This window comes from Clinocottus analis, unplaced genomic scaffold (assembly GCF_023055335.1).
Source record: "Clinocottus analis isolate CAN_PGR_092001 unplaced genomic scaffold, fCliAna1.0.p SCAF_1, whole genome shotgun sequence".
In the NCBI taxonomy this organism is placed as follows: Eukaryota; Metazoa; Chordata; class Actinopteri; order Perciformes; family Cottidae; genus Clinocottus; species Clinocottus analis.
In genome coordinates this window covers 17,642,364-17,669,853 of record NW_027175820.1, presented here as the reverse complement: position 1 = coordinate 17,669,853, position 27,490 = coordinate 17,642,364, and the positions used below count along the sequence as shown (strand labels likewise).

The window sequence follows — 27,490 nt, the reverse complement described above, 5'->3', positions numbered from 1 at the left end:
ATGCGAAAAAGCAGGCAGTCAAATTATCACGGTAGCGCATCATGATGAACCAACAGTACAAGACTAGAATATTAATACGTTGGCAGGAGAAAAAGAAGCGTGTGCTACTGTAAGTCGAAGCGTTTGCTGCATATTAACTCACATATTCAGGGTGTTATGTGAACAGCACTTTTTCTGCCCATAGATGAAAGAAAGACTGAGGAATATGTTATGAAAAAAGATATGAGAAAGACTCAAATGGACAGAATTGTGACTTATAACCCAGTGAGCTTCCCAAACACCCACACATTGTCTGCTTGCTGTTTTCTATACCTTTGGGAAAACAAGCAGATTTTCCCTCTAACAATGCCTGCGGTGTTTTTACCCCTGAATCTTCGAACAAAACAATCAATAACAACTCATCTCACTTCGCTGACACAGTTTTAACCCAAGTTTGAGACCAACAACCCGCAAACATTTAAATTCACAGCGCATTTGTATCGATGGGCCTTTGAATACCAAAAGCCGCCACAGCAGCATCTTAATGTAATGGAGCACATTCTGTCAATAACACTAGATAATCACAGGCTGCAGGGGGGCCGCACAGCCGTCGACGGATATAGCACAGTACAACAGGACTGAAAGGCACAGTTATGACACACATACACATACCCACTGCTATTCTTCACCAATACAAGATAGAAATCCTCAATTGTTTTCTGACTACTGGCACGAAATGAACTTGACCAATCAAGTTAATGTTGAAAAAGTAAAGGAGAGCTAGGCCACTGCACGGACATGCAGTGGCCATGCCTTGATCTTATCTGGCAGTTTATAAGAGGAACACTAATCTGGTCATTCCCACATTAATAGCAATTAATGAATTTAGGAATCATATGAGACGTGAATAATAATTTGGACACCGAAAAGAGGTTTAACGCTCAGTCACACAAATTCAGTGGAGTGCTTGTGCCCTCTAGTGTCAGAGATGTGCATTTCTCGCTGAGGATAATTGAGTCATAGTTTCAAAACACTTACTGAAAATAATTCACAATTTATGAATTTATTCAATCAAAATGTAATCAGCAGCTCAAAATAACAAATAATTTTGATTTGATTTAGTGTAAGAAAGGTTCATCAAAAAGGTTATGTTCTTAATTGAAATCTCCCTTTTGTCCACCTCATGCACTTTCAAGTCTATTCAAATAAATATTTTTAAATTACTTGATGCAAAAACAAACTGACGGTTCTTGGCATAAATAGTCCAAAAAAAAAAATAGTTCTTGTCACATTGTTCTGCTTTGTGTGTGCACTTGTGTTACTCACATTGTTAGGATAAAAACGTGTTCACACAGTCACATTATGGAGACTCACATTTTGGGGACAAATGCTGGGTTCTTAATACTGTTAAGCAATATATTTTAGCATTAAAGCTTATTGTTAAATGTTATGCAAGTCCCGCCAGGATAAATTCCTTATAAAAACATACATGGCAATAAATGGTTCTGATTCTGATTGTTCATTTGAATGTTTGGGCTTCAGAATAATGTCATGAGGCAAAGAGGACATCTGGGGAGTTTCTCTGTGCTCAGCATTTGTATACAAGAAGTATTTTGTGACACCACAACTGGTTTGGAAGCCACTCATGGTCCAACATGCAATTCAAATACATGTGATGTGGATACTTCAACCCCTGGTCCACATAAAACCTTTGAGCTGCATCCAGTAGTGACATGTTTTATTAATATCTGAATTTTTCAATAGTTGTTGTTGTTGAATAAGATAATTCTTAATTGAATACAATTATTATCAATCATAGCAAATTATTTGTACATGTCTTAAAACATGTCTGCAGGGGATCTTAATGGAGTCTAGTCACCATGCCAAATTCAGTCCTGTTGTCAGAATGCAGAGATATAGCGCCACCTGGTGGAATTGTGTTAATACAATACAACAAAAAAATGTGTTTCACAGTAAAAAAATGACTCATAGTTTAAAAAATATACACATATATACATATATTACAATAAAATGACGCAATAACAGAATTGTCGATTGGATTGCCTAAAAAAAAAGTGGGAATGATTAAATTAGCCACATGCTGTGTGCAATAGCTAGGCTATAATAGTCATTATCAAAGATGTCAAAGCTGCTTTAAAACACAAATATTCGCTGATAAAGACCGCATTCAGGGCTTGTTTCCTGGCTGCTGGTGGATTCCACTTAGTGAGCCACATTCCGCCTTTACTTGTGGCGTTGAGGAGGAGCTCAGTTGTTTATTCATTCACGTCAGCCCCTCTCGCCTTCCCTTCCCTCCTTCCTGCTACACACAACGGGGACCCACCAACTGTTTTTTCACATACTGAAATTAACCAACATCACGCCGCCACCATAAACCGATTTTGGAATCAGGTGAGTTGCGATTTTAATGTTTCTCTTCCTTATTTTTTGGGACGACGGTAGAGGAAACGTTTGCGCCGCCGGAGCGTTGACTTGTCCGGCCCGGCGAGGCGGCGGAGGAGGAGGAGGAGGAGGAGGAGTGCTTCAACCGTAACTTATTACATTCCCGGTGACCAGGCGAGGAAATGTACTCTCGTTATGTCTGGCGATGTCACCGCCTGCTCGGTGGGATCCGCTGTCTTTCGGTGCGGTGGTTGTGTTGTGTTGTGTTGTTTTGTGAACGCTTTACTAGAAACAAACGGTCGATGTAGGTCAGCAACTACAGTCAAAATGTCGTCTTTTTTTTTCTTTTTTTTTTACTTCCACATTCTCTCGTGCCACAAACAGATGGCGTCGAGATGGGGGGGATGGAGAGACTGAGGGGGAAAGAGACGCATACAGGAGTCGGGGCTCTCCACCAGGCCACGTTAGCCCGGGTCTGCCCATCACTAATCTCCGCTGCCCTGCAAACACACACACACACACGCACACGCACACGCACACACACATTCACACACACATTGTAACCCACCTCCTCATGCCAGGACACGGGAGGCCGAGATGTCTCGCATAGGCCTGTCTTGAACAAAGTTTTTTTGCTGTTAAGTTGTTGGTCCTTTTTTTTTTAAAGATACAGCGCAAGTTTCGGCAGGAATAATGGTTTATTTTGGCGCAGGCGAAAGTGAACACAGCACCAATGTTAGGAAAAAGCTACTGAGGTGTTTACAGTAGTTCAGACCACATTTTTGGTCACAACCCAGTGCAGAGGGGACGGGGGAAGGAGGGGTGTTTGACACATCAAAGCACCGGAAAGATGCACTGCAGTAGATAACCTGTGGCCCAGGCTCCCTGAGAGGGAGACTAGCCACCACCAGTTGTCTCACTCGTCACTGGGCTGTCAGAGATCATTGATAGGCCACAGGTATCCTGCACTGCTCTAATGAGGGCACCACATCTCACACTTGGCTGTCACAGGATGTGACGGTGCTGTGGCTGTCTGGGTCTGCATATACACTCTTTATTTTTGGACCGCTTCCATCGTGACATTTTGTGTATTTATTGAAGTGCAAGGCCTGCATGAGTAATCACGCCGCTGACCTCGCATACCTGCCGATGCAGAGTCTGATCATGCGATGTGGATGGTGCACTGGCTGCATGCAGCAAGGCGGCTGCATACTGTGCATACCAGTTGGCAGCCGGGGTGGGGGGGCCTATAGATGTGCTCTGATGCAGTTCAGTGTCAGTGCACTTCGGTGGCTGGCAGTAATTAAAAAGACGTCCTCCCCTTGTGGTCTATGGGTCATCTGATTGATGGTCATTCAGATGGAAATATTCAAATGACTCAGAAGTATCGCTGCCGTGCAGATCTCAACCCTCCTCCTGCAGATCTCGCCGAATGCAGTTTTAAAAGTTGACCCATTTCTGCTGTCAGTTTGGGCAGACTTACATCCTGAAATGACACCTTGACTAAACTGATTTAATCATCTTGGTTCTCGAGGGAGTGAAGGGTGTCAACCATCTCTGTCCAACTCGCCCATTCTCCAGTGGTACAGTAAGTAACCTTTTGTCAGGAGATCATATTTCATCGCAGCTCTTAGATTGAGCATCCCCAGTCCGTTGTCAAGTGATGCTATCCTGATATTTTTTTCAGTGTAGACTCCACCTCTGTCTTCTAAATTGTGCATTTATTCCCCACTGAGGGACTAATAAAGGGTTATCTTACCTTATCCTATTGCCACTTGCAGTTCTTTTACCCTGGATTGCCAAGCCACTCCAGTGACCGACCATGTTGGAGTACTCTGCCTCCCTGAATATGCAGCTTTGAGCCTCTCTGCCTCTCACTGTTTGATGATAACCTCTCCAGTCTGTTTTTGCTCAAAGGCATTTTGCCAAATATTAATTTGCAAACTTGCTGTCTCTCAGCTGGCTGCTATATTTGTTGTCTTCAGTGTTAACCTTGTGTTAATGATGTGTCCAATCCGCTCTGAACATAGAAAGTCTTGTGTTTTTCATGTATTGTGCTCAGTGATGAATGGTGCAGGCATTGTATTTGACTTAATTTGTGGTGTTGAAAGTGTGATTGATGGTATAATAGAGTTTTTTTTTTTTTACATAACGTTCAATGATCCAATAATTTCAGTAAAAATTAAATGAAAAAAATGTCAAGCTCAACAAAAAGCGCTGTTGAATTGTCAACAATTTGGGCTTGTACTTTGTTTGTCAATTAATGCCTCTAAGTCTAACAGTACGTTTTTAGTTTTTTTTATTGCTTGGCCAGCTTGAGTTGTGCACTGATGAATGAATTTCCCCAAGTTTAAATCGATAATGTGTTATTACACTGCTGCTGCAAGCTGCTACTACACAATCTGTATGCTACCCAGGGGATCGTAAACCACTCGTCCGTGGATCATCAGCGGCAGGTTGGCCGAGTTGAAAGAGGCCCAGCAGAAAGCACATCAGGACATCCACGATATGCATAAAAAAACTGAACCAATCATCTTAACGGGTGCAGAAAATTAGACACACCTCTTGTAAATGAAAATGAGCTGTTCTCTTTTTTTCCCTCTCTCCATCCTTTCTTTGTCAGGACGTGGGGACAAAGCTGTGGTAAAAGGTTTAGAATAGCTGATGATGGTGTCAGCACATTGCAGCGCTCGGCAGTGCTGCAGGCACGGTTTAAAAAAAAAGAGGCTGATGTTTCTCGAAGCACAAAGGCCTAATGTGTAGGGCCTGTTTGTTACAGCCACGCTGAACGACCTCCAGAGTGTAATGCCACTTTGTTTGTTTGCGTCGTATGAGTGTAATGTCTTTTGTGTAGTCCTATTTGAAAGCCACAATACTTCAGGGCCTTCTGGGAAAAGGATGCCTGCAATTGTTCATAAATTACAACCAAAATTATGCTTCTTGTTGTCAAGTTGGCTAACTACTTACTCTATATGGCTTAATTAATAATACATGCAACTTGATATTTTCTTGTCGTATAACGGATGACCGGTTGGTTGAAGCTTTGGCATGTTTGAATGTTTGCTAATGACATAACTGTCAGTGCACATAACCACAATAGACCACGTGAACATATAATTGTGATTTAAAGCAAAAACAATCTTGTCCCCTGTTTATTATTACTTGTGAGAGATACACGTGGTGTGGTTTTTTTAGAGATGATGCGTAAAATAGGTCTAAGATTTAATCTTGACTTGTCTGTGTCACCTGTATTTCACCTAATTTCCCAGATAATGTCCGGGTACTTGTTTCTGGCATGCCAGTGGATTGGCTTTAGGGGTGGCAGTGTCCATTAACAATCGATTGCTGTGATAAATGACGTTCATTCTCCTCAGTGCATGAATCCTAACTTCGGTGATAGTCCCTCCAGTACAACCAGCGGGTTAAAGTTTTCATTTATTTTGTGAAATATGTCAACATCTATTGGATGGATTGGCACAACATTTATTGCAGACTTTAATGGTCCTCAGAGGATGAATCCTATAGCCTTTTGTCAATTTTCCACCAACATGATGACATTTCTTTGCTTGACTGAAATGTCTCGACAAGTATTGGATATATTGCCATGAACTTATTCATTAACTCTAATAACTTTGGTAATCCCTTAACTTTACATCAAGCTCCATCATTACGTCAAAAACTAATGTAATTCCCCATCAGCCTCAGCTGCACTTTGCAAATGTTGGTAAATGCTAAGGGCTGGACAAAGATGTTGAACAATTGTGATCAAGAATTTAGTCCTGAAATTGAAACGCTTCAAATGAAGTTGTGCTCATTTTCTGTTGTGTCTGTTGGCTGCCGATAAATAAGTGAGGAATTGGAAAAACCTTGATATAAATCCACTGTTTTAGTGCATAATAATACAAAAATAATAATAATTTGCTCTGTGGCGTGTACGCAGAAGGAGTTTCTAAAAGAGAACTGCAGTGTGTACTGCTTATTAGGTGGGAGTCATGCCTGTCAGTTTTGGTCTCGCTGCTGGTCTGGCTAAACGCTGTCCTTGCCAGCTTTTACTGTGAGGTTGTTACTAGTTGTCTGGTGAGTCGGTTTGTCATTCAGTCCTCCCAAATCCAGCCAAATTCTCTGTTAAAAGGATTTGCTGCTGAACTAATTTTGCTGACGTACAACATAACATGATATCGTACAATCTGTTAATTTCTTCATGGCTAAAAGTATTTGTAGTTCAGAACTGGACTATCCTGTTTTCGCATGAAGAAAAAAAAGACTGCTTCTCATCGTTTGCTCCTTTTTCCTCTTTCAATCTGATGAATCCCAATTTTTATCGTTTGTGTTGAGTCAAGATCAGGCCACAATCATCTGGGCTGACAATAATGCTATTGTGTGAAGTAAGCTAACAGTTTAGTTACAACTAACAAATATTTTCACTGACGATTGTAATCTGTCAATTATTTTCGCAATTAATCCATTAGTTCCCCGAAAATGTGTTTATAGTGTCTTGTTTTATATACAACTTAGTTATTCAGTTTTCTGTCATAAAGGAGTAAAGAAACCAGAAAATATTCACATTAAGGAAGCTGGAATCTTTTTACTCGAATCGGTTTAATTCATTATCAAAATAGTTGGCGATTTTGATATTAAATTTGACAAGTAATCGATGAATCTCTGCCGCTCTAAAGGTGAACACATTCAGTTAGCCTTCAGCCGTTATGTCCCTGCGAGCCTCTGTTCACTTAGCTAACGACCACTTTCCTGCACCGTGCAGCCTAGTGGCCTAGATCATGCCCTCTTGAATGTAATTTTATCTGTGTGTGTGTTTGAGAGCATGCATTGTGTGTATCTGCGTACATAGACGCCTCTTTGTTTTGTCTCCTCTTATCGGCTCTGTTTCCCGTCCTCTCGTTCCCTCACTGTCCTCTCGCACTGTTTGTGTCTCCGTCAGTGACGAGGCTTTTGTCATGACACTGTTGGCGTGCAGAGCTCGGGCCGGTGATGCCCGGGTAGTTACCTCAGTAGTTGCACCTCTGAGTGGACAGGTGAGGAAGTTCAAGACGTAACGGACATTTTACAGTTTGATTGACGTCTTCTGTTGCTTAGCCAGTACCTCTGTTATCGGGTTCATACTGAGGCTGTGGTGTGTGAAAAGTAGCCGGATTGGAGAATTACAGAATAAAGTGGAATGTCTGTTGCAGATTTAAATGAATATGGGGCCTTCTAGATTTAATTTTGTATAAAATAAGGAATATTCAGGCGGTAAAACTCAACGAATTAATTACCAGTTTGCACCTGTAACAGTGTGACTATTACATAATCCTCCAGAGAGACACTAACAAGTTTATTTTTACATTGTACCATGTCCCATTTAGTATGTATCTTGGTGGCAACTTGAGAAAAAAAAAACAACTAAGCTATCCATATGAGATTGTTTAAATATGTCACAATCGTAGTTATGTCCTCACAACTCGGTGCCTTGGTGCTCACACACACTGTGTGTGCAAGATGCTGAGAATCAGCTGTATGTGATGGAGCATGTGCTGCAGTGCAAATAAATTCACATTGAACAGACATTCAATCCAAGATGTTGCGAGGTGTAGAACTGCTATAAAACTAGGCTGATGTTGACTTTCCATTTTAAGCTGCCAGTATGCTTCATAGGAACCGCTTGTCGGAGGGTCGAACAGCTTCGGAAACCGGATTATGAGGGATTTTGTCCGATCATTTCTGTAGTTCGAATCCAACATTTAAATCCACTTCCCGATGTGTGATTGGCCCGCTGTCCTAGGGTGATACAGGAGCCCTGGTTTGAATTTCTCTCACTCTCTCTCACTCTCTTTTCAAAAATGAATTCCACAATATATATTTTCCATGTGAGCCACAGACTATAACGTTATGAATATCTATTCCTCCCTTATTCCTCCCCTGTATGCAAGCATGTATAAGGTTACAAAGACAAATGTTGAACAGGGAAGCGGAACATTTTAATCTCCATTTCAACAAATGTCCGCTGTGCTGAAGAGCTCTTGAGCAAGACACCACATCTCCACCTCGTCTCTGGGGGTGCTGTTGTGTAGCTGATCTCCAAAGAGCAAGTGGAATTTATTTCCAGGGATCCCTTTTATACCACAACATTAATCCTGTTGTTTAAAGGAAATTATTGTTCTTTTTTATGTCCTATTTTGTATTTTCACATGTATCGAGGGGGAGGGGATAATACGGGATCCTGATCATCATAGTATAACCACTCACTCAATCTGGAGGAGAGAAACTGGTTGGAGATAATACAAAATAAAAACTAAAAACAATAGAGTGGTGGGGATGTATTGGAAGTTAAGAAGGAAGTGATGAAAAGGAGGAGGAAAGGGGGGAAGGAGTGTATCCATGGAAACATGAGAGAGAGAGGGAAAAAGAGAGGGGAAAGAAATGATGTAGTTTGAAACTGTGAGAGAGCACTGAAAAAAAATTGGAGGCCCACGGCCGCAGAAACGTTTATTGAGACTTTAAATTGTGCCTTTTGCTTGAGAGCTTTGTGCCTATGATGCTATTGTTGGTGAATGTTTAACACAAGGATGACAAATGGTAGGAATACAATTCAGTCTGGGATTGATAATAAATGCTGCTACGTTAGTTTGGATCTTCGTACCCAGACTCATCTCTCTGATAATCAGATCTACATGAAAAAAATAATAATCGTAAAGTGTTTGAGTGTGTAGTTTAGTCACGTTTAGCTGTTTTTATTCACATCTAAGGAGATCGAAGATGAGACAACTAACACATCGTGTGTTGGTGACTTTATTTGCAAAGGACAGCTCTTCATAAATATCTTATACTGTGTGTACTTGCCTCAAGCGCTACACATAGGCTACCGTAAATCTGCCATTTACTCCTGCTGTAAACTTTTGATGACATATTCATAGATTCCAGTTTAATGTTGATTTAAGATTCAAGGCCTAAACCTGTCATAGTATTTAATTGTTTTCCTTATTTAAAAAAAAAAAAGCACAAGTAAAGGAGCACTTCCAACTCTGCTCTGAGACTTTAGACTTCATTGTTTTTCTTTAATCCAGGGGAATTTCAGGAAACGAGTGAGAGGCTTATGTTACCCTGAACTGCAGGTCGACTCATGACTCGTGGTGTTTGACCCTCGACCCTCGACTCTCGATGCTCGCAGCTCCGGCTCGGTGCCAGAGCTGCAGTTGAGGAGGGGGCATCTTCCTTCACGGTGCTGATCAGTGTCAGATCCATCTTCTTCATGAGTGTGCTCTGCAGTCGAATTCTGCCTGTTTAAATACTTTTCAATACTGTATTTTTGAGTAGTTGTTGTTTTTAGTTGAGGATCAAATTTACGTAATCCCCTAATGTCTTTCAGACCAGAAGTCGTTCATTTTAAGAAAGGGCTCGGAGACGTGAGCAATATTTGGGAAGCTATAAAGATGGGATTAAAAAACAAGAATCTTCTCAACAGTCGGTTGCTCTCAAACACGACGGACCAAATTCTCCCTATAAGTGGCGATCATAGCATATGATTCACACAAACTCGGGCCGTCTACGACCAAAGACATTTTTCATTGACGAACACCAACACGATTTTGGCAGTTGATTTGATTGACAGGTCTGTCGAGTTTCTGCACAAAAACAATCACACAAAAGCACAATTTTTAGTCTCATGTTTAAAGCTGTGCTCATGAGCTTCATAGAAATGAGTCATTCAGCCTGGTAAAACAACTAATCTCAGTCGATTTAAGACCAAAACGACCGATTAGCCGACACCCTCCGAGCCCCGTATGGAAGTCCTCCACTGAGATATTCAGGTCTCTCCTTTTAATTTGTCTCTTGAATGAACTTTATTATCAGGGTTCACTTATTTATGAATAATAATTTCAGCCCAGTATAATGTGAGTGTGTCAAAGAGTAGAACCATACATTCTCTCATGCCCCACAACTATTAATGGTGGTGAGCATGCAAGTCCACTATTTAATTACAAGTATTTACTTTTCCTATAAATAGTATATGAGTACACTGTAGCTACATCCTGTAGAACTTGGAACCATAGTTCAAACGTTGTTCCTTTTGTTGGACAAAATGTGCATCGTGGCTAATTCACCGTTTGTAAAAGTAATTTCAAATGTGTTAAAACACATAGGCTCAGTGGAGACACCTTGCAAAAGTTAGTTTTAGGAAACGGCGCCTTATCTAAAAATTGAAAGCAATATTTTGAGGTGCTAGTGCGTAAGGCAACCAGCTCTTTGTTAGACGCGTGCTTTATTTATAGAACCACGGCATAAACACTGAACACCAGCTTGAGGTGCAGATTTAGTCCTCAGCACAGTTACCTTCTAGTTAAATGCTTCAATGAGTAACTGCTGACCAGTTATTTCTTTGTTGGCACTAGTTCTTTGAGGTCAGGACCCACTCACCTTTCACACTGGTCATTTTTAAAGACACATAAGCAGGCAGCTATTGCCATTGGGCTCTCGAACCCAGAAGATAAACTGGCAAAATAATCTGAACTTCTATTCTCACGATTTTAGTTGGAAACATAGCTGTGATGTTACAGCATCATAGTAGTTATGATAGATATATGTATGTACTTTATTCATCCCCATAGGGGCATTTGTTTGTGACAGCAGCAGGCACAAGTTACATAGAAGACACAAAAATATTAGGTATGAAAAATACTCAATATATACAACAGAACAGAACAGCAGAGCGTAATCAATTTAAGAAAATAAGAACAATAAAAGTGCAAATGTATATGCAGTGTATGTAAGTATATACGGTGAAACAAAAGTATGTACAGGGCTATTGATGTTGATGTTATGATGGTGTTTCTTTTGCTAGAGCATCTAAACAAATATATTAAAACAATATTTCTCCCATGAGAAGCTCTGCTTCTCTATTGTCCTGCACTTCCCGAGTCCTGTGAAGGCTTAGAATTACAAAATGTGTCATACATTCCTACTCTAATGTCTAACTCTGTCTTGTGTCTAACTGTATTAATATCACAGACATGCATCACACCTAATTGTTTCCAGAGTACATTGTTTTCACTTGTGTGGTAGTTAAATTGAGTTATTACAGAACTGATGCACCAATCCACAGTGCTCTTTTGACATGATCGTGAGGTGATAATAACTGACCTGCAATGCATGAACGGATGTAACTGTAGGAGGAAACGCTGAATAATGATCACAATGACGACAACAACTTTCATAGATCAGAGTTGTTATTACAGAATTTACCTGAGAATCATCAGGTTTGGAAGTTAATGCCCACATATATATATACACATATACATGTATATGTATATGTGTATATATATATATATATATATATATATATATATATATATATATATATATATATATATATATATATATATATATATGCGTGTGTGTGTATGGGTGATTCCATCTGATGCTGGTTTATTGTCATGTTACTGGTTGAAGTTTGTGTTACATAAATAACTTCTTCTTCTTCTTCTTCTTCTTCTTCTTCTTCTTCTTCTTCTTCTTCTTCTTCTTCTTCTTCTTCTTCTTCTTCTTCTTCTTCTTCTTCGCTGCAGCCATGTTTATGAAACCACAAAATAGAAATGGGTTTTGTGCTCTCTCTCTCTCTCTCTCTCTCTCTCTCTCTCTCTCTCTCTCTCTCTCTCTCTCTCTCCCTCCCTTCCTAATTTTTTTTTCTGCACGCTCTTTCTGTTTTTCTCTCTCAGCTCTCTTCCCCTCCCCCTCCCTCTCTGTTTCTCTATCCTCCTCTCTCGCTCCCTCCTCTCCCTCTTTCTCTCTCTCATTTTATTCCTCTCTTGCTCTTGGTTTCCATCTTGCTTTACCCCTCCCTCTCTCTCTTTGCCTTTCTCTCTCTCTCTCTCTCTCTCTCTCTCTCTCTCTCTCTCTCTGTCTCTCTCTCTCTCTCTCTCTCTCTCTCTCTCTCTCTGTCTCTCTCTCTGTCTGTCTGTCTTTCTCTCTTCCTCTCTCACGTTGCACAGAGCCCCTCCCTCCCTCTCTCTGTCTTGCTCTCACGTTGCTCCCTGCCCCATCTCTCTCTCTCTCTCTCTCTCTCTCTCTCTCTCTCTCCCTCCCTTGCTCGCTCTCCTTTTTTTTCTATGTTTTCTGTCTCTCTCTTTCTCTTGCTACTCTTGCTCTCTCTCTACATCCTCCCCTCCCCCACTGCTGCCTCTCATTTTCTCTCTCTCCTTTCCTCTCTCACTCCACCATTTCACTCACTCACTCACCCGCTCACTCACTTGCTCACTCACTCCCCCTCCCATCCCTGTTCTCTTTATCTCCTCCCCTCCCTCCCCCTTCAATCCCTCTTTCATTCCATGCAATCATCTGTTCTCTCTCTCTCTCTCTCTCTCTCTCTCTCTCTCTCTCTCTCTCTCTCTCTCTCTCTCTCTCTCTCTGCTTCCTCTATTACGCCCCCATTTTGTCCTCTGCTGTTTCCCTTTCTCTCTCTTTCCTCCATGTTCTCTCTATCCTGTTGTTTACCACACTCCCCCATGACATTTATGTTGCAAACTTTATTAAAAAAATGTTTTCTACTGCAGGAAAAAAGCAACACATTTGCAGTAGAAACCGTTAGAATTCGACAATAAAAACATAAAATGTCTTGACTAAAAGCTTTTTGTTTCTTATTCAACCCATCCATCTGTGATGCGATTTACTCTTCTGTGTTATTCATATTAAGTACAACGGCCGGCCTGCTGGATCATTGGGCTTGCTTCTGTGTGTCTATGTTCAACAAGTGGCTAACTTGCCGGGCTACAAAACAACCATAAAAAACAGCAATCTTCCTCTGGTATGAAATGTGAACTAGATGAACCAGGTGACCGCCTCGCCACTCAGGTGAACAGAGACGACGACCTCATACACCGAGCTGCTCCTTCCGCACAGCTGGAAGTTTGCTGAGGTTTTGCTGCAGAGCGTTGCTGCTCCGGCTCGGTGTGAAGCTCCTACAATACAATAGTGCTGCAAGGATGACGTATTTTTGAAGGCCAACCCGAGAGGTTAGCATTGCACCGGTTTCCCCTGAAAAAATGCGATTTTGTCTTTTCATTGAATTTGGGATTATTGCCGAAAATCTGCTCTGTGGCAAACGGCGGTGGAGGCGGACTCGTCGCTTTGTTGACGCTTAGTAGTCTCATTTAGCCGCGGCCTTTTTAATGACACGTACCAAGCCTCAACATCCATTAGTGGTGTACTAACTGGCGTATTTTGTATCGTAGAATGAAACATTCAAATATCTTAAACTTGAGTAAACCGCAGGCCTTATTTCAGTCATCTAACTAAAACCCATTTAAAAAGATGTCAAGACTGGGGAACGTAAAGGACGAACATGCAAACTCCTTTCCTGCTTTTAGGATTCCTGTAGTGCTCTACCCACAGTTTCCCAAAGACAATTTTACATGTTATGTGATTCTTTGATATAAATTAAAGGCCTCTGTACATTGGATATGGGGCAAGAAGTTAACTACAACCCCCAAGGTGCATTTGGGCAAAAAAACATCCATGTCACAGAGCTTAAGGTTATACTTTTGAGACATCTGATTTACAATCTACCATTTCAATCAGTTGTCTTTATTGCAGTGTATTTATTTTCTGTCACTCACAAATCTGAGAAGATTGAGGCTGTCAACCTTTGGTGGGTATTTTCAGGACATTTCAGTCAGGACCAAAATATGTTGAGCACCGTTTCTGCCCTGGCTGTTTGGAGAGGTGCTGTTTATTTATTATTACAAAATCAACTTCACAGAGAAGTCTTGTTTTGTTCGACCAAACATTTGAAAAGCTAAAATAATATACAGTATGACAAGCAGCGCATCCTCACATTTCAGAAGCTTGAACAAGTGAATGTTCGCCATTGTGCTTTTAATTGACGAAATGATTAACTGACTAATTGTTTCAGCACTATGACAAATATATATATCCACATATTGGCATCTCAAGGTGCCTTATGACTTTAATCATACGTTCTGGACATAATGTGGACTGTGTTGGGTTCAATCCCACCTCCAGTGTCTCTTTTTAGTCTGGATGCAGCCGAGACAGACACCTGTCATCAGAATGCATCACGGGCAGCTTCGTTTAGTCCGGTTTCACTTCCCCTCCCATTTGATTTTATCCGTGAAACTGTGACTGCTGCTAAACAGAAGTCACAATGTGACACTTTGCTGTAAAATAGAAACCTTATTGCAACAATAAAGCAGAACTTTATTCAAGTTAAGACACAATTGGGAGTTTTTAAGCTGAATAATGCAAAAGACCATATAGTATTATGAGTTTAATTTCCAGGATTTTTTCACTTTTGCTTTATCAAGCTAAACTTTATTACACAGACTGAACGCAGGGAAAAGCTTGTCTGGGTTGTGATTGACAGGAGGTGGGTTGGTCACGAGTCGTGGAAACATGGAAAATATTGAGGCTCGAAAAGTACAGCAGAAACCGTCACTCGTCACGTCAGGCCTGGAACCAAAATATGCATAGATTATAGAGACTAATAAAGTAATTAATTACATATATATATATATATATATATATATATATATATATATATATATATATATATATATATATATATATATATATACTCATTTATCCAAGAGCCCAAGGTCCAAGAATTGACCACTCATTTGTACAAAGGATTGTTTTTCCTCTAATTCTAATGAAGCAAACCGAACTGATGTCTTTTTAGAACATTTAAAGCAGCAATCATACGCATGTATGACCGAGGAATTACTTTTTATTCCTTTTTAAATTCATTTTCAAGGAATGCTTTCTAGACTAGACGTTTTTCCGATCCTCGGTTTCTCAAAGCGATCCGTTGCGTCTATTCATTTGTTGAACGTTTGGCGGTTCTTCTTCAACTCCAAGTGTCAAAGTGTTTCACTGGAGCTCCCATGAGAGCCATGTGAAATTATAGCTTGAGGAGCGCTGCTAAAAAAGACATTAGTTGTCTCGTGCATTTTGAACACGGCTGTTCTTCGCGTTGCAATGAAGAACGGAGAGCTCAGACTGTGTCACTGTGCGCGTGGTGACACCAAACAAGTGTTGGTTGCAAAATGCATACACAGTGCTGCCACAGTGTTCACTCTGATGTTGCCTCACTTTCTTCACGGGCAGGATGTGCATGACCTTAGTGAACTCTCAGGCCGCCGTTGGCACCCTCTCACGGCTCCATGGCTGTCTCAAAAATAACAAAAAAAAGATGTTGTGAAAAAAGATGAAAGTTCTTCATAGTGGAACTTTGGACGAGTTGCTGTCAATCAGGGGCCCATTTTGTGTTCCTGTGCATGTGATTGATTCGAGGAGAAACGGATACATTGGCCTGATTGCTGCATCATTAAAATATGTGTTCTACCTTTTATTCTCTCCTTTACTCTCATTTATTCCTTTTCTCTCCCTCCATCTATCTTCCATTTCTTATTCTTTTACCGCATTCTGCTCTACTCTTCCCATCCCCCTCCGTCTCTCTCTCTCTCTCTCTCTCTCTCTCTCTCTCTCTCTCTCTCTTTTTCTGTCTCTCCCCTCCAGCCCTCCCCTCTCTTTTCCTTCAGTATTCTCTCCTTCCACTCCCTCTTCCTCTCTTTCACCATCTCTCTCTCTCTCCTCTATTCGCTCATCTCCTTGTCAGTCACCTTCCCTCTCTTTCTCTCTGTCTGTCCCTCTCTTCTCCCTCTCTCCCTATATCACATACTTGCATCCAAGTATGCACGAAACAATCTTCCAACACTTTTCTGTACTCATAAACCTTACTTGATAAATATGAGAGAGAGAGAGAGAGAGAGAGAGAGAGAGAGAGAGAGAGAGAGAGAGAGAGAGAGAGAGAGAGAGAGAGAGAGAGAGAGAGAGAGAGAGAGAGAGAGAGAGAGAGAGAAGGAGAGAAGGAGAGGGAGAAGGAGAGGGAGAGGGAGAGAGAGCTGCATAGAGGATACACAGAAAAGGACTCTGCAATAGATGGAGCTACAGGAATAAGCAGATAAAGAAAGAGAGACAGACAGGGATAGGCAGAAACAAAGACAAAGAATGACAGCCGGAGATGCAGCCTGGTGGATCCATAATTTCTGACTGATATGATGTTGATTTTATTTTGTTGGTGTGTGTGTCTTGTGACTTTGAGGTGACTTAGCCCATTTATCATCCGACTATCAGAGAGCCAGCGATGAGCTATGTATTTTTTTGTTTGTTTGTTTGTCTTTCAAACCCGCTGGCCACACGCTGACTCGTCGGACGAGCGCGTGTTTGTGTCTGGTTTGTGTTTGTGATGGTGTGACCGGAGTCACTATACCAAAACTGTGTTGAAGACGAAGAGGGGTGGAGGCGGGCAATATTAGCCCCGCCTCCCCTCATCCCTCACGTATAAAAAGGAAGAGAACGTAGCCTGTTCTCACTCAACACACTCGCACTGAAGAATGAGATCCTTAAAGCACCTGAAACCTCACAGCAAGAGGAGCGTGGTGAGTTCACTGGTTCTCACTCGTAGCATGTTAAGTGGTAGTTTACTGACGTGTGGGCAACATTGCTCGATTCAACTCACAGCTCAAAGACAGGTAGGGGGCTGCCGGCAGGGATGCTTTGGTTCTTGGTAGGTTTCCTTTGTTTTTAAAGTTGCCATTTGCAGATTACTTATCTTGTCACTCATTGAGTGTTGTGTCTGGCAGTAACTCTGTTTGTCCTCTTTTGAGCTGTTTGTAACTCTTCTTCGTTCCTCTTTTTTCCTCTCCCAATTGTATTTTATCTTTCATTCTGTCCGGCTTTCATTTTGTCATTTTCTTTCTCCTTCTGTCTCTTGGTTGCTCGCTGCATCTCCCTTCCTGCCTCCCTCCCTCTCTCTGTCTCTACATATCTTTCTTTCTCTTTCTTCCTCTTGCTCTCTTTTGACTGCTGCCTTACACTCACTCTTTCACCCAGCTTTACCCCTCCCTCTCCAGTCTCTCTCTCTCTCTCTCTCTCTCTCTCTCTCTCTCTCTCTCTCTCTCTCTCTCTCCAGTCTCTCGCTCTCTCTCTCTCCAGTCTCTCTCTCTCTCTCTCTCTCTCTCTCTCTCTCTCTCTCTCTCTCTCTCTCTCTCTCTCTCTCTCTCCAGTCTCTCTCTCTCTCCAGTCTCTCTCCCTCTCTCTCTCTCTCTCTCTCTCTCTCTCTCTCTCTCTCTCTCTCTGTGTGTCAGCTTCCCTGCTCCCCACCCCTTCCCTCTCCTCTACCTTTAATTTTCTCTTTTTTTCTCTCCCCTCCACTAGACTCTTGCCTGCACTAAGCTCTCTCTCTCTCTCTCTCTCTCTCTCTCTCTCTCTCTCTCTCTCTCTCTCTCTCTCTCTCTCTCTCTCTTTCTATTTCTGCTTCCCTCCTTCTCTGCTCTCTTCTGTTTTGGTCTCCCCTACTGCTTTCCCATTCTTTTAAACAAAATGTCTTTAGCTTGCTCAGTGTTGTCTTCCTCTTTCTCCACTTCTTGTACTTGTATGTGTGCAGATCAGTTAGCCATCTTATCCCTCATCACGCAGACACACACACACACACACACACACACACACACACACACACACACACACACACACACACACCAGCCATACATGGTTACCACGCTGGATTAGGATGGCTCTTTCATAGCTCCTCTGTCTGTCACTAGATTTGGACAGTCTTGATTCAGGTTGACTTCTTGTCCCAGAAACATTGATTTGTGATGAGGCTAGTCTCTGTAGGAGGACATGTGTTCTGTGTCCTTCATATTGGATGATGTAAAGGGCTCTTCAAAAGATAAAATCCTGTTTCTGGCTTTCTCCTGCTATTTCTCTGGACAACCGGCTTATGTGTCAATGAAGGACCGGCTCTCGTCTGAGGACAGTGTGCTGTAGTTTGACTTCATTATTGTCATTGCTTTCTGCTTCAGTTTAGAATGTAGGTCATTTGATTGTAGCCTGACTTTCCTGTATTGATAAACACATGCTGTTTCAACTTATCTTGACCAAACAATTTTGTTCATAAACCAGATTTGAGAAATTGTCTGAAACAACAAACATCCCTTTCCCTAAACTTAAGTTGATATGAGAGAAAAAGTCCTTTGATTCACATATTTTGCCTCACAATATTGCAGAGTAGAATGAGTCATAACAAACTCAGTTTGCTGACTTCATCTCTGTATCTCTCTTTCAGCAAAAATAGTGTATATTTGATAATCGCTTCCCTGCAGTGCTGATGTCTGTGCCTGTGTCTCTTTCTGTTCCAGGAGGAGGCGAGCCGGCGCCTGGGTAGATGTGAGCCCAAGGTAATGGCCAGGCTGGTGGACATAGGCACACAGACAGATCCAGTAGTCGTGCTGTCCCTGGCCCAGGCTGCCGTGCTAGGTCTCATCTCCCAGAATGAAGTGTTCGGCGCGACCATTGCACCCAACGGCTTCTACACAGGCGAACCCAAAGAGTCCCCCGCACCACAAGTAGACGGAGTCGACTACGAATACGCAGACCAGCTTATCGGAGCCAACGGAGATTACCTCGGAGACAATTTGGGCGAAGACGGACAGATGCAACCCAGCTGCAGTCAGAGGAGGTGGCAGCAGGGGCCCCCTCAACATCCGGACACAAAGATGGTCGGCCCCGATCGTCACGGCCTTCAAGGCGGTGACGTGTCCTCATCCCACGTGAAAGGGGAAGTGGTGAACTCTGGAATGTCCTCCTGTGTCCACATGCTAAACAATTTGACTCCCAGAGGTGGTTTAGTACAAGTGGATCCAGCCTCCCTCAGAGCCAACAACAAGAGCTGTGTCGAGTGTGATCGGGACACAACCAACCAGCCGCAAGCCAACACGCTCGTTCACCCTCCTCCCCCCCAGGTTGGCCACAGAGGAGGGGAGCAGGGCCACCGAGGGCTGCAAGGCCAGCGCCCCATGGGGGGCCACGGTCGAGGTGGCAGGGAGGAAGAAGAAGAGGAACACCAGGGGAACAACATGATGAAGCCCACGCAGCAGGAGGAAGCCATCAGCAGCTACTTCCAGACCAGCGAAGTAGGGAGCTACGATTCGGCGGAAATGGGCATGGCGAGCGAGTACGAAGACAGCAGCCAGAACATGATGTGGACAGACGGGAGCGCAGGAGCGCAGCACCCCCAGCCTCCGCACCCCCAGCCCCCTCGCCGGCACGGCGGCCGCAGAGTGGACCGCCTAGATATCAACATCCAGATTGATGAGTCTTACTGCGTAGATGTGGGAGATGGTCTGAAGCGCTGGAAGTGCCGCATGTGTGACAAATCGTACACCTCCAAGTACAACCTGGTCACGCACATCCTGGGCCACAACGGCATCAAGCCACACGCCTGTCCACACTGTGGGAAACTGTTCAAGCAGCCCAGTCACCTTCAAACCCACCTGCTGACCCACCAAGGCACGCGACCCCACAAGTGCACCGTCTGCAAGAAGGGCTTCACCCAGACCAGCCACCTGAAGCGACACATGCTGCAGCACACGGACGTGAAGCCCTACAGCTGCCGCTTCTGCCGCCGCGGCTTTGCCTATCCCAGCGAGCTGCGAGCCCACGAGGTGAAGCACGAGCGTGGGCGATGCCACGTCTGCTCGCAGTGCGGCATGGAGTTCCCCACCTACGCGCACCTCAAACGCCACCAGACCAGCCACCAGGGGCCCCACACCTTCCAGTGCACCGAGTGCAACAAGTCATTCGCCTACCGCAGCCAGCTCCAGAACCACCTGCTGAAGCACCAGAGCCCGAGGCCTTACACCTGCTCCCAGTGCGGTCTGGAATTCGTGCAGCTCCACCACCTGCGTCAGCATTCACTCACTCATAAGGTACTGACACTCCCGCTCCCACCCAGACTTCCTGAATGCTCCAGTTCCAAACACACTATTGATATTTCCCGCATAAATTACACCGTGAGGGTTTTTCTTTTGTCTTGGAAAAATAAAATGAGAATAGAAAGCAAAAGCAAACACTATTGGCTCAGCAGATGGGGGGGCTACCAAGACCTCTGCTCATCTTCTGTCCTTCACCCACTGACACCGGGGTGAAGTAGACGGGCAAGAGCACTTACCTAGCAGGCAGCCACACTCTGTACACTTACTGTCCTTTTGTGGCTTTTGTCTGACTTTGTGACTAAAACTTCTTTGAAACTTCTGAGGTCAGAATGAAGCAAGTAGAAGCAGCAGACTTGAAAAGGTGATGTGACTGTTTTGCATGCTGTCACCCTGCGTACAGTTCATCAGCCATCCTCTATTCAATAGAGCTCGCTCCAGGATGTGTGCGCTTGGGAGAATTGAGTTTTCTGCTTTGAAAAGGTATTATTATTTAAAAAGAGGACAAATCTGTTGCAGGATAATTCTCCTATAAGCTGTAAAAAGAAATCTCTTTTTTTTTAAATATATGTTTTAATCAAGGAATTGAGAAGCAGAATAGATATGTCTGACACAGATTTAATTCTGAACATCCACAATACTGAGCGTCTTCATGTAGTCCTCATTATAATTATAGTCTCCATCTAAATGAAATGTGTGTAATTGCTCAGTGCCTCCACACACAGACACACACACACATACAGACACACACACGCGAGGAAGAGAGAGATGGGGACACAGAGAGATCACAATTAATTTGATATTACCACAAGGCCGTCGTCTTATCAATTCTCCCACCGTTAGAGGCCTTGATTATTAGTTGTGTAAAATATGCCACGTGAAATTAAAAGTGCGCCGTGTGCCAGCCTTATACTTCATACAGATAGCTGTAGCAGTGGATATAGTTAAAATGCTGAATTCCTGAGGATTTACCTACATTTTATTACTCTCAGGGGAACAATAACCCAAAGCCACACTCATGAAAATGAGAGAGGGTATTCTCAGTGGAGAGAATGTTCTCTTTTGTATTTGAGCCTGCTGTCTGTTCACTGCTCCCCCTGGTGGACAACATGTGCACGACACATGTGTTGTGCAGACGGTGACAGTCTGCCAGATTTGTCTGCTTATACAAACAGTCTCTCGACCCACTGGCGACCTTTAATACATATTAGTTCTTCTCAATAAACCAGAACACGGTAATTCAGGCCCACTTGTTTGTCTGCGGACATCGACTGCAGAGTGAAGTGTATAATGCAGCAGCACATTCATTTAGACAAGCCTGGAGGCCTCGGGTGCTGTGAATTGTTTGCTCTTGTGACCTGCTTCTTGATGACTACACATTTCCTGTGGTTGAGGATATTACTGGAACAGAAGAAAGACGGGCAGCGATGGGCTTTTCTCCCCCTTTACTGTAGTAATCTCTTTTGGTACACCCAAAATGGCTGCCGTGGATTTTGATATGGTCAAACTAATGAGCGACATGTCACAGGCAGGATGCGGATGCCGTTCCGTTACCAAACCGACGTCTCGGACAAACCATCACAGCCTTCTGCTCATCGACCTCCCTTGCAGTTTTGTGACTGACAGTAGATTTTAAGTCATAATAGCACAAATTAGTTTTGAAAGTTTGACACTGTGGGTTCCACGACATTAAATAAGATATACCCAAATGAGATAGATCAATGTCACTGTTTCAGAGACATGTTGATATGACATTCCTAATCATATAAAGACAAATATATACATTGGTGAAACAATCGGGTTAGGATAGTCATCTCAATGTTTTGGAACTACAGCTCCCATAATGCTGTGGGGGATGCATGCCATGTATTTAGTTAGCGACGCAGTATAGGCTACAACTATTTGAGCATATATTCGTTTACATTTTGAAAATTTGACACCATTCAACATTTGCTGAGTCAGCCATCAGCAGGTCTTGTTTGCAAAAGGCTCACGGAGGCACAGAAGACTGTTAATGACAAACATGCTGGTTCTCAGGCAGCTTCTGGAGTTGTAATGAGCATACCTTTTAGGATTTACAAGCGGTTTAATCAGAGATGGAGATGTTTTTGGAAAGTGTAAGCTGCACTGAATCTGAAAATATGTATTATGTCTGCATAATCAGATTTGACTTGGGACTCAAACAAGGAGTGTGATTTTTGACACTTATTGTGGCGCTGTGCTGCTGAGGGTTTCAAAGTACCTAAAGTGAATAGCCTCCATGAGCTGTGTGGCATTGCCGCAGCTCCAGTTGCCGACCATGTTGATCAACCGGCCAAATTGGCAGCCAACAAGCACCCCATTGTTCTCCAACAACAACAGCAGCAGCACTTCTCCCTCTGACGTACATTGCCTCAGTCAATTGCTTAGCTTCATCTTCTCAACCCTCTTGCACCTCGCCGCTCACAGTACAATGCCTGAAAAGTGAAACCACATCGGTCTCACTTTTTGATTGATTAACCTGTTCCTTATGTTTGGACTCCAAAGGGAATGAAAGGCCACAAGTGTGACGTGTGTTCGCGGGAGTTCACCCTGTCGGCCAACCTGAAGCGGCACATGCTCATCCACAACAGCGTGCGACCCTTCCAGTGCCACGTCTGCTTCAAGAGCTTCATCCAGAAGCAGACCCTCAAGACCCACATGATCGTCCACTTGCCCGTGAAGCCATTCAAATGCAAGGCGAGTATTTAAATTTGATTCATTTTCTTCATAAAAAAATATATTCTTGGTGAAAGAGGCTAGTGGAAGATTTTTCTAATTAATTTCAGTGTGAAATGAGATGTGATGATGCATTTGAAGTTCAATTTAATGGAACAGGATTATGTGAGGAGGAGAAATTATCGTAAGGATAATACGCTTTGATTTCAGCGGGTTTCTTCCAATGAAATTCACATTTGTAGAAGCTTTGAGGCAACCGTCGTCAGGCTCAGGATGTTGTCATCACTAACTTCCGTGTGCAAGTAGCTGCCTAAACGCAGAACCTTTTAAATGAGTTGTGTTCATCAATGTCTATTTTGTTGTGTTTTTGTTTCCAGGTATGTGGCAAGTCTTTCAACCGAATGTACAACCTGCTGGGCCACATGCATCTCCATGCTGGCAGTAAGCCCTTCAAGTGTCCTTACTGCACCAGCAAGTTCAATCTGAAGGGAAACCTCAGCAGGCACATGAAGGTCAAGCATGGAATGGAAGTCTCACCAGAAGGACAAGGTGAAGCCCGCTGCACATGTTGTCCCACGTTTCCTTTGACTGGTATTTATCCACTGAAGGGTGATCGTCTGAATATAAACCTGGCACAACTTATACACACGTGCCCACAAATATAAGTAATTAACATCGTTCGTGATAAATGTTTAATTGAAATGTTTATTTTTGCTTCAATAGTACCAGAATATTCAATATTCTTGGACCCTGTCGCGCACATTATTTTTCCCAGATACAAATTTCTATTAAAATGGTATTTGTCAAATCAATTTATAGAGGCAACACTAGTATTAAAGGCTATTCTTGTTGTGGTATTCTTGTTTTTTATCAATTGGCTTCTCGTTTGTGCGATACGACCCTACATGATCACACATCTTTCTGCCATTTATTTATTTGGTCTTTATGATCATCTCAATAGTTTGAGGTGGACAAAAAGGTGATGTATTTACTTTTGAATCAGAATCTAATGACAGTTTTGGATTGCCTGCTTATGATGCCAGGCCACTGTCAATCAAATCAATTCTCACCCACGAAGTTCTGATGAAGCAGGTTAGCTGAGTTTTTAAGTGTTAGTCATGTGTATGGCTGCACAGAAACACATCATACATATCTAATGGTATAAATAATAGCTTAGGATTTGAGAGAGCAATTTTGGAGGCTTTAAATTGATGGGACACCATATTTAAAGAACCCATAGATCTCAACGGTACAGTAATAGAACAGTGTGTAACCCTAATAAACAATGTTGTCCCAGGAATTTCGTCAGCATGAAGACACTCACTGTCGCTTTGGAAATGCACTTTATAATGTTTTTTGTTTATTTTCAGACGTTCTTCCAGAAATGAATAGCCAGGGAGATTACGAAGGACAGAACTTCAGCTTTACATCACAAGACAATATGGACAATGGTGGCTCCCAAAACCTTACTAAACTCACTACAGCAAACATGGACGACATGGAGGAGTATTACAATTTTGGGAAGGATACAAGCAGCTACACTACACCTTGAGTGGTGATGGACCGGAGAACATGTTCTTTTTTTTCTTTTTTTTTTTAAGGCAGAAGGAAATTACAGCGTTGTTTTCAAAGCTTTGGGAGACACTGGGGACGGGGTTTTCTTTTAGGTTTTGGCCTCCTTCCAGAAGAGCCAGAACTAAACAGCCTCTGATGGGAGGCCAGGAAGGAGACGCACTTCAAAGGAGACGTTTCAACTCTGTTGCTGATCGCAGAGACGCTGAAGCTGTGGACGCTGGTCTCGAGCTCCTTTTTTGGGATTACTACGCAAAGCGACTCAAAGACTCTCACTGGCGGACAGTCGAATCTGTATGTTGTGTGTATGTATCAGTTATTTGAAGAAAAATGAAAAGGAAAAAAAAAGATAAAAAAGTTGCAGAGCCATCAGTTACATTTGATGTGATAGAAATCTGTTTACCATTTTGCCATTTTTGTCATTCACAACCAATGTATGCCCTTATATTTTCGTCTGAAAGTGCCAGCTAGATACATTTGCAATTAAGCTTCCACCGTGTCAGCTATTTACTCACTGTATATCGAACTTTTGATGCATAGTCGCAACTTATTCATAGGTTTGAATGCTCTTACTAAACGATTCCTAATTGTAGTTACCCATTCCTTCCCCGGCCCTCAGTTTAAACAGGTCGCTCTTTCAATACGTGTGTGTGCTCTCTGCACAGGATGTCATAGCTTTTATCTTCCCGGGGCACTTACTACCAAAGTTGCTACTGTCCCATGCAAGCTGATACCAGAAGAAACAATGTTAGCGACATGTAAAGCCCCGTCACTGTACAGATGATTCGATTCTGCAACAGTGTGTTTACCCTCCGTTTATGTCTCACATGGTTTAGCTTAACATTATTAATCTATCCCGTGTAGTGAATATACTGCTCAAAGTTTTACTGAGTGAACAATACAAAGCACTTTTTCATCGAGACCTGTGAAGGCTGTCTTCAGTATGCTCATTTGCCTCCAGGAGAAAGCTGGGGGAAATAAGATCGGGAATCTTTTATACCCCAATAACGGCAATATTGTTGAACACAAACCAATATGCTTTCTCAGTAGTTTTTATTATTATTATTATTATTATTATTGTAAACTGCAGTTTACTTGATATGGCTATTTCACAGTTGTCAGTTTAAATGTGAATTGAAGAACGAGCAGTTTGTATGGAGAATCAGCAGTGAGGGTTTTTTGTTCGTAGTCTCAGCACTCCTTAATTGCGGACTGTTTTCACTTCACTTTCAATTCGCTAAGATATTTCCCCACTCGACGGGGAACAACACACCGAGAGTGTATATTAAATCTAATCTGTAGATTCAAAAGAAGAAGACAGATCTTGTGGGATTGAATTGAAAGTGGACTGATGCTAGCTCTGTTATTCATAATTCTGTTTTGGGGAAGACAGTTAGCTCCCCCTGTCCTGCCATGCAGGTCAGCCTTGATATGCACACTAAACCAGAGGAACGGTCTGCAGCACTAGTTCTTCTTTAAGATGAGGAATATCAAACTGAGACCTCATGGAACTTGACCATGAATTATTTAATAAAGGTTCTCTAGTTGAAATGATAGGAGACTGGTGTTTTAATCTGTCACTGTTTGGGGAGGTAATCCTCAGAGTATATATTTAGCCATGCTAGCGGCTCTCGGGATGCCAATTGGTCCAGGGTGCAATATCTCTATTAAAATATACTGATATTGAATGGATTGTCATAAAATGTAGTACAGTCACTTTTTGTCACCTGCTGACTTGCGTGATCCCCTGACTTCCTCTAGCGCCACCGCGAGGCTCACATTTCTGGTTTAAAGTGATACGTCTCAACTATTGGATGGATTGGCTCGGTCGTGGTTCACACATTTGTGTTTCCCTTCAGGATGAACGATCACTTTGGAGATCCCCTGACTTTTCATTTGAAGCCATCATCAGGAAAAAGTGTCCAATAATTTTGTTTATGATTAAACACCTGAACTACTGACTATCAAAGAGTACCTGCAACAGACAATTAGGGATTTACTACACGGCAAGATGGCTAGTGACGACACCTAATGACGTCCACACGAATGGGATCCCTGTTTTCCATCCTGTGGATATATGAGGAGCTGTAGTTGGATCAAATGTTGCTAATACAATTAAAGGGAGCATTGATTCCAGTGTGTAGGTACTCTTAATGAATTATATAGATTTTAGTATCCAGCACCCATCCCACTACTCTAACTTTTAAAACTAATATTAGCCTCTGCTGATGTTATCATTTTTGCTAATTAGCAAATGATAGCCGGCTAACATGCTAAACTATGATGTAAACATAATGCTAGACATCAACATGTCAGCATTGCCATTTGTATAATAACACAATGACAAACAAGGGAAATAAGTCGAGATGAAGAGAAACAAACTAATTCAAACACCTTCCTCAGATATTACTCTTTTATGGCCACAGGTCATCTTAAGTGGGAGTAAGGCTGTTCTGTCAGTACTTGTATCTGCATACGCTGCTGTCCTTCATTCACGTCGTTCTTAAAGGTGTGTTGTGCTTGGGTCTACTTCGGTTACCTGGTTGTTATGTGGCATAACAGTGAAAAACCAGCTAATCTAGATGAACAGAGAACTTTTAACCACAGTTGCATCTGTGAGAGTGGCACACGAAGCCTTCGGCACATGGCTGGCTAACTATGTCGACATCTGCTGGTGTTGTACTGTAATTGTCACAACATCAAAAATCGTTGCCAAAGCTCCCATGAGGCCTGTCTGGCCCCCTGCCGGAGCAAACGCCACTCACTGTCATGCACTGGAGGGTGCATTCGACTAAAGGAGCAGACAGCACTGCGTGAATAAAGTCCCAGACAGAGGCTTACATGTGCAAACGCATGAAATTAAAATGTATGACGATGGTTGTGAAATTTAATTGGAGGGGAACCTCTATAGCACCATCTGGAGGAGTTATGGATTTACATTCCTTAAGATGTCTCATTAAATCATTCTTTAAGCTCTTTCAGAGGCTCAATGCTAACACCCTCTGCTGGCAAACAAGTAAAGGTCACACCAATACTATCCATTACTATTCTGACAT

General features: G+C 42.6%; 1 protein-coding gene across 2 annotated transcripts; it reads left to right on the top strand.

The window, feature by feature from the left end:
* Positions 1 to 2,259: 2,259 nt before the first annotated feature.
* Positions 2,260 to 26,548, top strand: znf710b (zinc finger protein 710b). Of its 2 annotated transcripts, none has more exons than XM_068598951.1 (5): positions 2,260 to 2,391; positions 18,594 to 20,162; positions 22,692 to 22,883; positions 23,240 to 23,411; positions 24,233 to 26,547. In XM_068598951.1, the coding sequence occupies exons 2-5, from the start codon at positions 18,636 to 18,638 to the stop codon at positions 24,412 to 24,414; spliced, it is 2,073 nt and encodes a 690-aa protein (XP_068455052.1). In that variant the 5' UTR covers positions 2,260 to 2,391; positions 18,594 to 18,635; the 3' UTR covers positions 24,415 to 26,547. The 2 variants fall into 2 exon arrangements, with proteins under 2 accessions (XP_068455052.1, XP_068455012.1); XM_068598911.1 differs by lacking the exon at positions 2,260 to 2,391 and adding an exon at positions 16,788 to 16,832 and having other exon boundaries at positions 24,233 to 26,548.
* Positions 26,549 to 27,490: the final 942 nt, after the last annotated feature.